Below are 14490 nucleotides of genomic sequence, written 5' to 3'. Positions count from 1 at the left end.
CAGAGAAGGTATTTGTAATTGGGATTCTCCTGGACCAGCCTAGCCTCTGAAGTTCTAGAATTGGTGCCTCCTTTGCCCAAAGGCTATCAGCTATTGGAGGGTAGGGTGGCAGTATGTCCCCCACTGGGTAGCTGTGAACATTAACTGACTTCACCAGTGTAAAGTGCCTGGCACAAGGCCTGGCACAGAGGAAGCCAGAGTCAATGTTGTCTAGTATCACTTTGGAAGGAGAATAAGTCTATGAAATTGCATTAAACTCAGCAGGGGAAGTCCTAAGGAGTGTAGTTTCTCCAGGGGCCACAGAAGACCCTTTGTGTCTCTATGAGATGTCCCAGGGCAACACGGGGCAGAAAGGTCTTCCTGGTGAGGGCTGTTCAAGTACTAAGTGACAGTACCAGGAGGAGTGCAAAGCCCTGGCTCACACCACTGATCTACTGGCAAGATGGGTCTGGAGAAGGCTCATCTGGCCCAGCCAGTGGGGGGAACAGCTACCTTGGTGTTAAACCCACCCCCTCACCTGCCTTTTGTGGTATAGCTGGTGACCCTAATCATCAGGCCATTGCAACATAGCATGGAAGATGGTGCGAGGTGGCATGTGGTCCCTGGCCTTCTCCCTCTACTGCTTTGCACCATGGGCCATGTCCTCCCAGCAGCACCAGTTGAGCAGACTTCAGAAGTGGCTTGAGCCCTTATACCATGGTTATGTCAAAGGGAGTGGGCCTGGGGTGGAGGGTACCCTCATCACGGGTGGCAGCCATTAACTATTTCCTTCCCTGCCTAGTCCTGGCATAAGTCCTGCTTTCGATGTGCCAAGTGTGGCAAAGGCCTTGAGTCAACCACCCTGGCAGACAAGGATGGCGAGATTTACTGCAAAGGTGGGTGTTTTCACTTCTAATTGAGGGTCAGGAGGCCCAAGGGGGTGCAGGGGCTAAGTAGTCTTGCCTTTGCTGAATATAAACTAATTCCTGGCCTTGGGATCCAAGATCCTGAACATCTAGTATGATTCCTTCATTGTACAGATGAGGAAACAAGACCAGAGGGGGAAAGCAACTTGGCCAGCATCATCTGGCAAATCGAGGCAGGCATAGAGCTAGACTCTGGCTTCCTAACTCCCAGTCCAATGCTCTTACAGCAGATGATGCTTCTGTAATTTCAGTGGCTGGGGCAATGGGTACAGGGTGGAACCAAGAGCCTCTTTACCATTTTACTATTGAGACTGGGGTGCTGTGGAGGTGAGGGGGTCCTAGTGGACCTTTCTTCCCTAGCGGCCTGGCTGGGCACTAGGAGTGGGGGATCTTCAGCAGGAGGGTGGGTGGTGCGGCTGGGGGTGGAGGAGGAACACGCCCTTATTTCACTTCTCTCTCCTCTCTCTGCAGGATGCTATGCTAAAAACTTCGGGCCCAAGGGCTTTGGTTTTGGGCAAGGAGCTGGGGCCTTGGTCCACTCTGAGTGAGGCCACCATCACCCACCACGCCCTGCCCACTCCTGCGCTTGTCATCGCCATTCCCTTCCCAGCAGCTTTGGAGACCTCCGGGTTCATTTCTCTCATGCCTGCCACATATCACTAATGACTTGAACTTGGGCATCTGGCTCCCTTTGGTTTGGGGGTCTGCCTGAGGTCCCACCCCACTAAAGGACTCCCCAGGCCTGGGATCTGACACCATCACCAGTAGGAGACCTCAGTGTTTTGAGTCTAGGTGAGAGCAGGCCCCTCTCCCCACACTTCACCCCACAGAGCTCTGTTCTTAGCCTCTTGCGCTGCACGTCCACCATCAGCTGGCCAAGACACCTGGGGACACATCTTGGCGCCCAGAGGAGCAGCAGCAACAGGCTGGAGGGAGAGGGAAGCAAGACAAAGATGAGGAGGGGGGAAGGCTGGGTTTCTTGGATCCCAGAGATTCTCCTCTGTGGGAAAGAAGGTGGGTTTCCTGGTGTCCCTCAGAGTAAGCCTGAGGAGTCCCAGCTTAGGGAGTCACTACCGCAGGCAGAGAGGCAGGTAGTGGGGTCCTAGGAGCCGCTGCTTCTCCAGGCCTCTTGCTTTAGAGACTTTGTGGAACGGATAGCCTCCCACTAGGAGTGGGAGAATAACCCAGGTCTAAGGACCCCAAAGTCAGGATGTTATTTGATCTTCTCAGACATCTAGTTCCCTGCTTGATGGAGGGATCCTAATGAAATACCTGAAACATACATTGGCATTTATCAATGGCCCAAATCTTCATTTATCTCTGGCTTAACCCTGGGTCCTAAGGCTGTGGCCAGCAGAGCCCAGGCCAGGGTTCTGTTCTTGCCACACCTGCTTGATCCTCAGATGTGGAAGAAGGTAGGCATAGCCTCAGTCTTCATCCAAACACCCCTTTCCTTTGCCCTGTGACCTCAGAATCTTCCCTTTAACCCAAGACCCTGCCTCTTCCACTCCACCCTTCTCCAGAGACTCTTAGATCACATCATTCCACCCCTTCCAGGCCCCAGGTTAGGAGTGGTGGTGGGAGGAAGGGAAAGGGCTGGGCCTCACTGCTCCCAGCGACTGAAAGGACAACACTATCTGGAGCCACCCACTGAAAGGGCTGCAGGCATGGGCTGTACCCAAGCTGATTTCTCATCTGGTCAATAAAGCTGTTTAGACCAGAACTCTGGTGTCCCAATCCTGTGTCTGTGGAGCTGGGAGGGAACTCGATGAGAGCAATCAAATTAGGGGCTTTGGGAGGCCGAGGCAGGTGGATCACCTGAGGTCAGGAGTTTGAGACCAGCCTGGCTAACATGGTGAAACTCCATCTCAACCAAAAAGACAAAAAAATTAGCCAGGCGGGGTGTGGGTGCCTGTAATCCCAGATACTCGGGAGGCTGAGGCAGGAGAATCACTTGAACCCGGGAGGCAGAGGTTGCAGTGAACTGAGATCACGCCATTGCACTCCAGCCTAGGCAACAAATGCAAAACTCTGTTTCAAAAAAAAAAAAAAAAAATTAGCAGGCAGCCTGGTGGAAATGAATCAAAGTGGATTCGTTCCTGCTTTTTCTAAGGACCAGTTGCTTCTCAGTATCAATTCCAACTGAACCACACTGTCTGAAGTGACCTGACCAGCCAAATACCACTGGCTTGTCCTGTCTGGTCTCCACCCCCAAATCTGGGCCTGGGAATTGCATGGACTTTGGTCTTGGAGGGCTCAGCTAGGCCCCAAAACTGCTCAGAACTTCTCCCAGCTTGGAAAGCCCCAGCCTAAGAGGGAAACTCAACCAGAGGAACTTTCACGTCAAATCTAGAAAGCTCACTTCTGCCTAGGAGGGATGTGGTGGAGGGGCCTGGGTCAGCCTGCTGTGCTGTTAGGGCCCCCACAGCAAGTCCGTGGAAGGCCGCATTTTTTGGTAATAGGCTCATGTGAGGGGTTGCAGCATCCTTCATCTTAGGCACACCTGCCTGATGCGTTGGGGCTGAGCTGCTCTGCTTTCAGCCCTTCTCAAAAATGTGCCCACACTAAATTTTCAAAACAAAAGCAGATGCTTTAACAACAACGAGGCCTCGTATACCTATTTCCCAGATGACCAGCTCCAAAAGTGACCTTGACAGAGCCCCCTCCTTGACTCTGAGAAAGGGACCTATGCATGCATAACACCCATCAATGGTGCAGAGCAATAGAAAAGTGCAAGGTGACAGGGAGAAGAGCTGGAGGAGTTCAGAGAATGCCAGCCCAGGGTGGGCACTGGCTGGGAGTTCTGCAATCGGGGTCAAGGGCTCTATCTTGGTAACCCCTCTGGCTCCAGCACAGGGGGTGGCCCACGAAAGGTGCTCCAGACACGTTTCTGCAGCCAGGAGGACGGCTGGTTCCACTCACGCAACGGAAGCCTCCTGTTCTGGGAGGGGCCTACAGGAGTGGCCCGGATGGGAGCCTTTGGGGCCCAAAGCTGGAGAGAGTCTGCCCTCTGCTGGCTGCCCGGGAGGGCCTGTCGGCGACTCATCCTCCTGTCCCTTGCACCACTAGCTGTCCTGCTCCGGGGCCACTGTCTTTCAGTGCAGCCCCACTGTGGGCAGGGCCCGGACGCACCTCCTGGGAGTAAGACCTGGGTAAAGGCAGGGGGCTGTAAGCCAGCTGCGGCCAGGCCAGGAAGCACTCACTGGACGGTGAAGGGCCAGGCAGGGTGACGCAGCAAGGAAGGAGGAACACCAGGCAGGGGAGGCACGGCTGGAAGGAGAGTCGGCTGACGGGGAGAGGGCCCAGCATCCGCAAGCGCGGCGCTTGCGCCGTCCCAGGAGACACCAGGTGGTGCTATGGGGTCAGGGCAAAAGGCAGGCGCTGCCTTTCCGCGAACCCCACTCCCTCCTCCTCTCCCCGTGGACCCTGAGGACTCAGCTCCTGCGTGTAATTCCCGACGCTCACTTCTCCTTTGAGGGTTGGCGCCCTTCGGGGCCCTGTGGAATACCAAACCCTGTGGAATTGACCCAAAGAGTCACCAAAGAGTGAGCAAGGACTTTTTTTTTTTTTTTTTTTTTTTTTTTTTTTTAAAGACAGAAGTTTGCTCTTTAGGGCAATGGTGCGATCTCGGCTCACCGCAACCTCTGCCTCCCGGGTTCAAGCGATTCTCCTGCCTCAGCCTCTGAGTAGCTGGGATTACAGGCATAAACCACCCCGCCCGGCTAATTTTTGTACTTTTTTTGGTAGGGACGGGGTTTCTCCATGTTGGTCATGGCTGGTTGGTCTCGAACTCACGACCTCAGGTGATCCGCCCACCTCGGCCTCTCAAAGTGGTGGGATTACAGGCATGAGCCACCGCGCCCGGCCGGGGTGAGCAAGGTCTTTATGTCCACTTGGGTATTTCTTTTCTCCCTTCTGTCATTTCCGAGCAAGGTGTCTAGGGCGACCTCTGGAGAATGTATTTGGTGGGAGCTATGCCCAGCTGCAGGAGCGGTGGAGCCCTGGGCTTTTTAGGATATGATAGGAAACAGCTGCCCCTCCCGATGGGCGGCAGGCCCAGCCTCCTCGGACTGCCCTTCTCCAGGAGCCTTAGCAAATTGTCTGGGTCACCTGAGAGGCTGGGGAGGGACAGGAAGATCTTGAGGCCGAGTGGAGAGGTGAGGATAGAGATCTTGGGGAGAGGAGGTTGGGGGGTGTTAGAGCTGCTATTAAGTGTGGGAGTGATCCCAGAATCAAGGGCCACAGAAATTATTCGAGGTGGGGCACCCAATCGCTTCTCGGCCTTTGGCTAAGATCAAGTGAGGGGGCCACCCAGAGAGGCACGATCCACCGACTTAGATCAGTGGAGGTGAGTGTGGCGGAATGAGGGACGCAGAGATTAACTACTAGACGGTCCGGCCCTTCCCCCGCCTCGCCCCCGTGCCACGCCCAGCCCTGGCCCCGCCTCCAAGCCCAGCCTTTATTCTGAGACTCATTGGGGAAGCCTTTAAAAATGGTTCCCAGCCTCACCCCTAGAGATTCTGATTCGGTTGGCCTGGGTGGGGCCTGGGAATCTGTATTCGACAAGCTCCTCAGGTGATTCTCTGACACTCGCCCGGGCTCAGCCGGGCTTGAGAAACTGCGGACCAGCCCAGCCTCCCAGCAGGTGCCGACCTCCACCCGGCAGCTCAACCTCAACCACTTAGTTGCCAACAGCTCCGCGCCGCGCCCCGCCCCGCCGCGCGGCTGGGGTTGCCTCTGAACAGTTCTAATGATTAGAGAGGACTTCCTGGAACTTCCTATTTCTGTCCCCTAGAGTCATCCAGAACAGGTCTAATCCCTCTCCTGCATGAGAGCGCTTCAGAGATTTGAAGACAGCTGTCGGCTGCCTGAGTCCGCCCTTCCCCACTAGAGATCCCCTGGCCTTTCAGCGCTTCCTGATGGAGGCACCAGGCAGTCCAGCGAGTCCAGTGAAGGAGGAAAAACACAGCCAGGGGTTGGGTGCCGTCCAGTGGCCAGAGAAACAAACTGGGGACTTGCAATAGGTCAAAGGGATAGAACAGAGGCAGCTCCCCCTGGGAAACGCCTGTCTCCTGCCTTTCTAGGGTACAACTTCCTCCAACCCAGTCTTCTTTTGGACATTTTGGAAACATTATTCATCCAACTTGTGTGCTTACTATATGCTATAGACTGTTTGAAGATCTTTAATGTATTAACTCACTTAATTCTCACATTACTCATCCATCTTGTGTGCTTAATATATGATATCGACTATTTGAAGACCTTAAATGTATTACCTCATTTAATTCTCACAATGTCCCCATGAAGTAGGTGCTGTCATTTTACCCACTTATAAATGATCAAACTGAAGCCAAGAACCAAAGAACAATTCAACAACCGTCTCAAGGTCAAATTGAGCAGGATATAAATGCAGGCAGCTGGGTTCAGGTCTCATCCCTGCAGGGCCATACCTAACATCCCTGCCTTAAGAAGAAACAGTTATGTACTGGGGGTATGAGGCCTGGTGCTGAAATGGTGAGTTAGGACCATAGCAATAGCTAACAGTTATTGAGCACATACTATGTGCCTGGCACTGGTCTAGATGTTTTCTTATTTGATCCTCATATAAGCACTAGGAGGTAATTATATTATCCCTTTATTATATAAGAGGAAACTGAGATTCAGTGAATTTTAAAGAGACTTACTTAAGTCCCTGGCAAGTGGTGGAGCCAGGATTGGAACCAGCTGTGTGACTCTGGGCCTGCCTCCTCCCCTCTGGGTGTCGGCTCCTCATTTGTGAAGTGAAGACGTTGGCCTAAATTAGTTCTGGGGAAATGCTTCTCAAGCTTTAATGTGCATATGAATCTCCTGGGGATCTTGTTAAAATGCAGATTCTAGTTCAGTAGTTTTGGGTGGGGCCTGAGATTGGACATCTCTCACAAGCTCCCGGGGAGGTGGTGCTGATGTTGCTGATCCTGGGACCACACTTGAACAGCCAAGCTTCAGGGAATCCACCCAACTCTGATGTCCCGAGTTTATGGGCCTAGGAAGACTCACCCTAAAGGCCATGAAAATTCAGGAAGCAGATTATCACGAATAAAGCCCTTAGTGGGCATTTTCCATGCCTGAACAAGCCCTTGGTGCCTTTTCAAAAGCACCTGCTCCTGAGCCTTCTATATTTCCACCCTGTTGACCTCAACCTGACTCTTCCAGAGAGTTCAAGGGCTTGGTCCCAGGCCAAGGGGGACTGTTGCTACCTACTGGAGGAGTGAAGAGGTATCTCTATGGCTCTGCCTTCTGGTGGTACCCAGCAGTCCCATGGCAACCACATTGTCTAGTCCTTTAAGGGATGTTCACAGATATTCCTGGGCACACAGTAATATCTACGTTTACATTTAGAGGTTACATTTGGCCCCATCCCTTGAATTTTGATGTGGCGATGTGGCTTGCTGTGGCCTCTAATTGAGACCAGAAGTGTCACTTCTGAGCAGATTTTTTTTTTTTTTTTTTTTTTTTTTTTTTTTTGAGATGGAGTTTCCCTCTTGTTGCCCAGGCTAGAGTGCAGTGGTGCAATCTTGGCTCACTGCAACCTCTGCCTCCCGGGTTTAATCGATTCTCCTGGCTCAGCCTCCCGAAGTAGCTGGGATTACAGGTGCCTGCCACCACACCCAGCTAATTTTTTGTATTTTTATTTGAGACGAGTTTCATCATGTTGGCCAGGCTGGTCTTGAACTCCTGACCTCAGGTGATCCACTTGCCTCGGCCTCCCAAAGTGCTGGGATTACAGGTGTGAGCCACCATGCCTGGTCATCTGAGCAGACTTCTTTAATAGACACGGTGTAAGTTTTCATGTCCCTTTTCTCTGTTGTGGAGAGTGTGGAAGTGGGTGTCGTGATGGAACCTCCAGCAACCTGGATATGTGTATATCTCAATGAGCAGAACCTCCCCTGCCAGCTCAAGTAGGACATACGGTATGAGTGGGATGACCTTTGCTGTGTTAAGCTATTGGGTTTGGAAGGGGTTTGTTAGCGCAGAATAACCTAGCCCATCCTGACTAGTACACATACCAATATTACCTTAGATAGGCCGAGTCAAGTATGGAGACCATGTTTCTACAAAGTCAGGATGGTGGCCTGTCAAAGAGCTAATGCTTAACTCTGGGATCTTCTTCAGTAGGAGGGAATATATTCTTGCAAAAGTAGAGCTGGATTCCTAAAGATGTGAACTTTTCCTCCCATTGTTTTGCTAGTCCCTGTTAAGTAGAGAACTCTGATTCACCCATTTGCCCTGTGTCCCTAAAGTCTAGCCCAGGGCCTGGCTCACAGAATACTTAATTCTTAATTCACACACAACAGGATTTACTCTGAAGTTCCTTTCTATGAATCTTCCCGTAGATCACATTCAAGAATATGCCATGAGCCTTCCTCTCCTCTCTAAGTCCCTCCACACACCCCTCTGCCTTGAGCAATCTGTTGATTTCTCCTTGACCTAAGCCTCAGGCTGGACAACTCACAGCTTCCTTCCCCTGCCTGATCTTGACAATGACACTGTATAGGAGCTTCCCTGTTATCAAAGTCATACTCACGAATAATAATCTTTATAACTCTCATGATGAAACGTTTGAAAATCAGAGGCAAGTGGTAAAAAACTCATCCATGATCTCACCTCGAAGAAACTGCTGTTGACACTGTGACCTTTTCTTTCCTATTTTCCTCTATGCATTCCCCCTACCCCATAATTTTAGGGAGAGCCTATGAATGTCTCCACTTTAGGAGGAGAGGGAAAAGCCACCCACAAATGCAGAAAATGGCAGAGCTGGAAGGGGACTTATGAATCCTTCAACCAACTCCCTTACATTACCATTGAGAATGCTACTTTATACTAGTCTGGGTGCAGATGTGTGAAAAGTAAAAACAAATGTCTGGCAAGACCCAAACCAAGCTAAGTGATTGTTGTCTCTGGGGTTGGGGGACTAGCAGGATGGTGAAAAGATACTGTCATGTTTTAAATCTTTTGCAACAAAAATGTATTCAAGTTGAATTCATATTGAATTTAAAGCAGATGATTATTACTAGAAGAAAAGAGAAAGTCACTTTTATGTCAAGGGTTTCATGGCTATTATTGGCACGTTGGTTGAGGCCACTAGTTTCCTGGGTATCAGTCAGTCTCCTCCTAGTGTCCTTGCCCCTTGGTCAAGTGTCCTCAAGGAAGAGATTCATTCCAGGGCAGCCCATTTTTTCCTACAACATGGGCACCCAGATGCCAAGATGGCATGGGAAAAGGGAAAATTCTGCAGGCCCCAACCTGAACCATGAGCCCACAAGTCCAATCTCTGTAAGACCCACGCTGGGATCAAATGCCTTCAAGCCCAGACTCAGCCCCATCAGAGAGGGGCAGTAGGTGCTCTCAAGACGAAAGGGATTCCTGGTGAATCAGGAAAGTTATTGGGCTGGAAAGTGATTAAAGGGCTGAGCGTGGGAGGGGATTTCCACTGAGAGAGCCAGGCCCAGGAGCAAGCCTGGGCGGGTCGGCTGCAGAGTTGCTGCCCACTTGAAGTCTGTCGCAATGGTGCCCATAAAACCCGAGTCATCAGAGACTTTAAACCTCGGTTGGGTTTTTCCTTCTGTTTCCCTTTAGAAAAACAGAGATCCGAGGAAGCCCCAAAGCCCTGGAACAAAGGGCTGTACATCAAAGGGGTGTGAACAGGTCAGGAGAAGTCTGACGGAGAGGTCAGTCCGACTGAGTCTTCCAGCCCCCAGCTCCCGGGGAGAGGAGAGCAGTGTGGGACCTGTGGATTGGAGGGTGGGTGCAGAAGCCTGAAGGGAGAAGCAGGGTGGGGAGGAGCAGGGCTGCAAACAGACCCATTTTCATGCCCCATCTAGGTGAGGAGGTACTACCCGGCCTGAGGAATCCAGGGAACAGGTTGAGGAAGGAGTAGTGATGTTTTCTTTTCTTGCCTGTACAGGGGTTCCATAGCTCCCATAAACTAGCCAGGCTTCTTTTTTTTTTTTCCAAATATGCACTACATCTGCAAGATAGAACTTGACAGCTTTCATTTTACAGAAGAGGAAACTGAGATCAGAAAGGGGAAGTGACTGTGTAAGGTATCACCAAGCTTGGGCTAGGACACGGGTGCCCTGTCTCCTAGCTGAGTGCTCCTTCCCCTACACCAGTGGTTCTCACACGTGTGCATCAGAATCACCTGGAGGTCTTGTTAAAACATGGATTGCTGGGCTCCAAACCCAGGTCCGGGGTGGAGCCTAGAATTTGTATTTCTAACAAGTTCCCAGCTGATGCTGACGCTGCTAGCCTGAGACTACATTTTGAGAAACACTGCTCTAGACCCTTACTATCTAAAGTATGTTCTGTTGACTATCAGCATCAGTGTTACTTGGAAGCTTCTAGAAGTGCAGAATCTCAGGTCCTACTCTAGACCTGTTCCACCAGAATCTGCGTTTGCAAGATCCCCAGGTGATGTGTTTGCACACTACAGTCTGAGACGTGCTGGTCTATACCACACACCTCTTTCTGGACTGGGAGTCAAATGGAGGCAGACTAGATGAGCCTTCCAACTCCGGTTGCCAGGGGATAATGGAATAGGAGCCCAGGGTCCTGTGGGGGAACCAACCCCCTTTTTATGTTCCCCAAGGTTGGGGAGTGGAGGACAGAACTACAGAGACAGGAGGAGTTGCATGCTCAGCTCTGGGTTTGCTCAGTTCTGGTGTACACACCCCACATCAGGAGGCTCTATGTGCCCACCTTGGGGAATCCTGGGAATGCCTGGAGGCCAACAACTGCCATTCAAGCCTCTAAATCAACCCCCGCTCTGAAGCCAGCCCTTGTGTTTGAAATTCTATTTCAAGAACATATGTAATACCTATGTGTTTATTTTGTTTTAAAAATATGCCTAATACATGAGTATGACATCGAAACCATATTGAAGCATGCTCATAAAATGACAGGCATTCTCACACTGCCCATCCTCATCCTGGACATTCCATAAGTAACTTATCACTGTGAATCCTGTTAGACATAACCTGTACAACAAAGATGGACTTCTGTTCATGTGTGGCCATGCTATATACCTTATTAACTTACTGTACTGTAATGTTTCCCCATGAAACAACATATTTCAGGCATCTCACCCTACCAAGCCCTGTGGATCTGTTTATTTTTAACTGCTGCACCGCATGAACGTTTCTGTACTGTGCAGTTACCTAGATTTTTAGAGAAGCAAAGCAGTCACAGGATTTTAAAAAGTCAAACAATACAGATTGGCAAACAACGAAAAAATAAAAGTCTCTTTCTTCCTCATCCTTACCCAGAGAGACTGTTAACAATTTATTTTAAATTGTTATTTGCTTTTCTAAACAGGGTCTTGCTCTGTTGCCCAGGCTGGAGTGCACTGGTGTGATCATAGCTCACTGTAGTGTCAAACTCCTGGGCTCAAGCCATCCTCCCACCTCAGACACCTGAGTAGCTGGGACTACAGGCATGTGCCCCACTATGGCTATTTTTAAAAAAATTTTTTGGAGAAACAAGATCTTACTATGTTGCCTAGGCTGGTCTCATACTCCTGGGCTCAAGCGATCCTCATGCCCTAACCTCCTAAGGTGCTGAGATTACAGGCAAACCATTTATTTTTGGTATTTAATTAAAATACTTAATTTTTGTAACAGGTTTGGATGTATAGTAAATTTGAGCACATAGAACAGAGTTCCTGTATACCTACCCTTCCTCCATAGTTTCTTCTATTATTAACATCTTGCATTAATGTGCTACTTTTTTTTTTTTTTTTTTTTGAGACAGAGTCTTGTTCGTGGCCCAGGCTGGAGTGCAGTGGCGCAATCTCGGCTCACTGCAAGCTCCGCCTCCCGGGCTCACGCCATTCTCCTGCCTCAGCCTCCCAAGTACCTGGGACTACAGGCGCCCACCACCTCGCCCGGCTAGTTTTTTGTAGTTTTTAGTAGAGACGGGGTTTCACCGTGTTAGCCAGGATGGTCTCGATCTCCTGACCTCGTGATCCGCCCGTCTCGGCCTCCCAAAGTGCTGGGATTACAGGCTTGAGCCACTGCAATATTGATACATTTACTATTAACCGAAGTTCATAGTTTAAGTTCACTCTTTTTTTTTTTTTTTTTTGAGACAGAGTCTTGCTCTGTCGCCCAGGCTGGGGTGCAGTGGCCGGATCTCAGCTCACTGCAAGCTCCGCCTCCCGGGTTTAGACCATTCTCCTGCCTCAGCCTCCCGAGTAGCTGGGACTACAGGCGCCCGCCACCTCGCCCGGCTAGTTTTTTGTAGTTTTTAGTAGAGACGGGGTTTCACCGTGTTAGCCAGGATGGTCTCGATCTCCTGACCTCGTGATCCGCCCGTCTCGGCCTCCCAAAGTGCTGGGATTACAGGCTTGAGCCACCGCGCCCGGCCTTAAGTTCACTCTTGTATGCTTCTGTAGGCTTTGACAGATGCATAATGTCACGTATCCACCATTATAGTATCATACAAAATAGTCTTGCCTCCCTACAAATCTCCTTTAACCATCTAGTGGTTTCCATTATTGTTTTAAATAATGCATTCTTTTTATTAGTTCATTAACTCTAGATTGCATTTATCGATTCCCAATAATGAGAGGAGGGGAAACTATTGCATTATCCTTTTCCACCTCCCAGTTTTTGTCATGTACATTGCCATTTCATTTTCTCATTCGATAATTATTCATTCAGTTCCTACAGTGTATTAGGCAATGTTCCAGGTGCTGGAGCCATAGGGTAAAAAAAATAAATAGGCCAGGCGTGGTGGCTCATGCCTGTAATCTCAGCACTTTGGGAGGCTGAGGCAGGCGGTTCACGAGGTCAGGAGATTGAGACCATCCTGGCTAACACAGGGAAACCCTGCCTCTACTAAAAATACAAAAAATTAGCCGGGCGAGGTGGCGGGCGCCTGTAGTCCCAGCTACTCGGGAGGCGAAGGCAGGAGAATGGGGTGAACCCAGGAGGCAGAGCTTGCAGTGAGCTGAGATGGCACCACTGCACTCCAGCCTGGGTGACAGAGCGAGACTCTGTCTCAAAACAAAAAAACAAACAAACAAAAAAACTCCCTGCTAGCATAGAGCCTACAAGTAAAGGAGATAGACAATAAATAAGAAAAATACAAAGCAGTGGATGCTAATTATGTGCCATAGAGGAAAAACTGAGCAGGGAGGGGATACAGCGTATGTATCTACGTCTACGGAAGGGGGTTGTGGCTTTAAACAGGGTGTTGGGAGAAGACCCTACTGAGAAGGTAATATGTGAACAGAGCTGAGTGTGGTGAAAAAATGAACCATTTGGTGATCTGAGGGAGAGGATTCCAGACAGTGAGGACAGCAGGTGCAAAGGCCCTGAGGAAAGAGGGTTGCCAAGTTCAAGGGATGGCGAGGACTGTGGCTGGAGCCAGGGAGAGAGGAAAGTACAGGAGGTAAGATCAGAAAGTGAAGGGCAGGTCTTAGAGGGCCTTGCAGGCAGCATCAATTACTTTGGCTTTACTCAGAATGAGGTGAGAAGGCTCTGGTGGCTTTTGAGCAAAGGAATGATATCATCCTTAGTTTTAAAGTTTTTGCGGTGTTAATGTACATCTTGTTTTGTTAATAAATTGTCTTCAACACTTTTCTTTAGATTGAGTCTAAAAATTAATGATCACTAAACAGAATTTATATAAGATTAAGTAAATAGCCAGGCATGGTGACTCACGCCTGTAATCCCTACACTTTGGGAGGCTGAGGCTGGTGGATCGCCTGAGGCCAGGAGTTTGAGACCAGGCTGGCCAACATAGTGAACCCTCGTCTCTACTAAAAATACAAAAAATTAGCTGGGCATGATGGCAGGCGCCTGAAATCCCAGCTACTATGGAGGCTGAGGCAGGAGAATCACTTGAACCCGGGAGGCGGAAGTTGCAGTGAGCTGAGATTGCGCCATTGCACTCCAGCCTGAACAACAAGAGCAAAACTCAATCTAAAAAAAAAAAAAAAAAAAAAGGATTAAGTAAATATAGAAAACAAAAGCTATGTTACTTTTTGCATCTCTCTGGGTCTCATTCTTGCCTCTATCCCACCTTATTCCCATCTTTCTTTCCACCTTGTCCTGGGTAGCCACCCAGAGGGACCCCTCCTCTCCACTTGGACTTCCTCCTTCTCACACAGGTGTGGAGGTGGTGTGGCTCAGCCCTAGCTAGAGCCATTTCCAGCACATTCTTCCCTGGGGCCATTTTGTAGTCTAGCCTGTTCCAGCTGGACTTAAGATTTACTGACAGGGCAGATCCGCTTTCCCTTTGGGGTGGGCAGAGAGAGGAGCCAGCTCTGGGTTGCTACCAGGGGACATTTTGTCCATCAGCCCGATGTGGAGTTAACAAGTCAATAAGAATTGAGTAAGTGGTGGGGTGCAGTGGCTCATGCCTGTAGTCCCAGCACTTTGGGAGGCCAAGGTGGGCAGATCACGAGGTCAGGAGTTCAAGACCAGCCTGGCCAAAATGGTGAAACCCCATCTCTACTAAAAATACAAAAATTAGCCAGGCATGATGGCACATCCCTGTAATCCCAGCTACTCGGGAGACTGAGGCAGGAGAATCACTTGAG

General features: G+C 50.0%; 1 protein-coding gene across 3 annotated transcripts in view; it reads left to right on the top strand.

Moving 5' to 3' along the window:
- CSRP1 (cysteine and glycine rich protein 1) overlaps positions 1-2628 on the top strand; it is a 64015-nt gene extending 61387 nt beyond the window's left edge. For all 3 annotated transcript variants that reach the window (XM_045364326.2, XM_015448771.3, XM_015448421.3), the window contains 2 exons: positions 782-875; positions 1377-2628. In XM_045364326.2, the coding sequence (XP_045220261.1) occupies positions 782-875; positions 1377-1453 (171 nt within the window). In that variant the 3' untranslated portion in view covers positions 1454-2628. The remainder of the gene's footprint in view (positions 1-781; positions 876-1376) is intronic.
- Positions 2629-14490: the final 11862 nt, after the last annotated feature.

Source organism: Macaca fascicularis, chromosome 1, assembly GCF_037993035.2.
Source record: "Macaca fascicularis isolate 582-1 chromosome 1, T2T-MFA8v1.1".
NCBI classification, from domain to species: Eukaryota; Metazoa; Chordata; class Mammalia; order Primates; family Cercopithecidae; genus Macaca; species Macaca fascicularis.
This window is presented reverse-complemented; position numbering and strand designations above follow the sequence as displayed.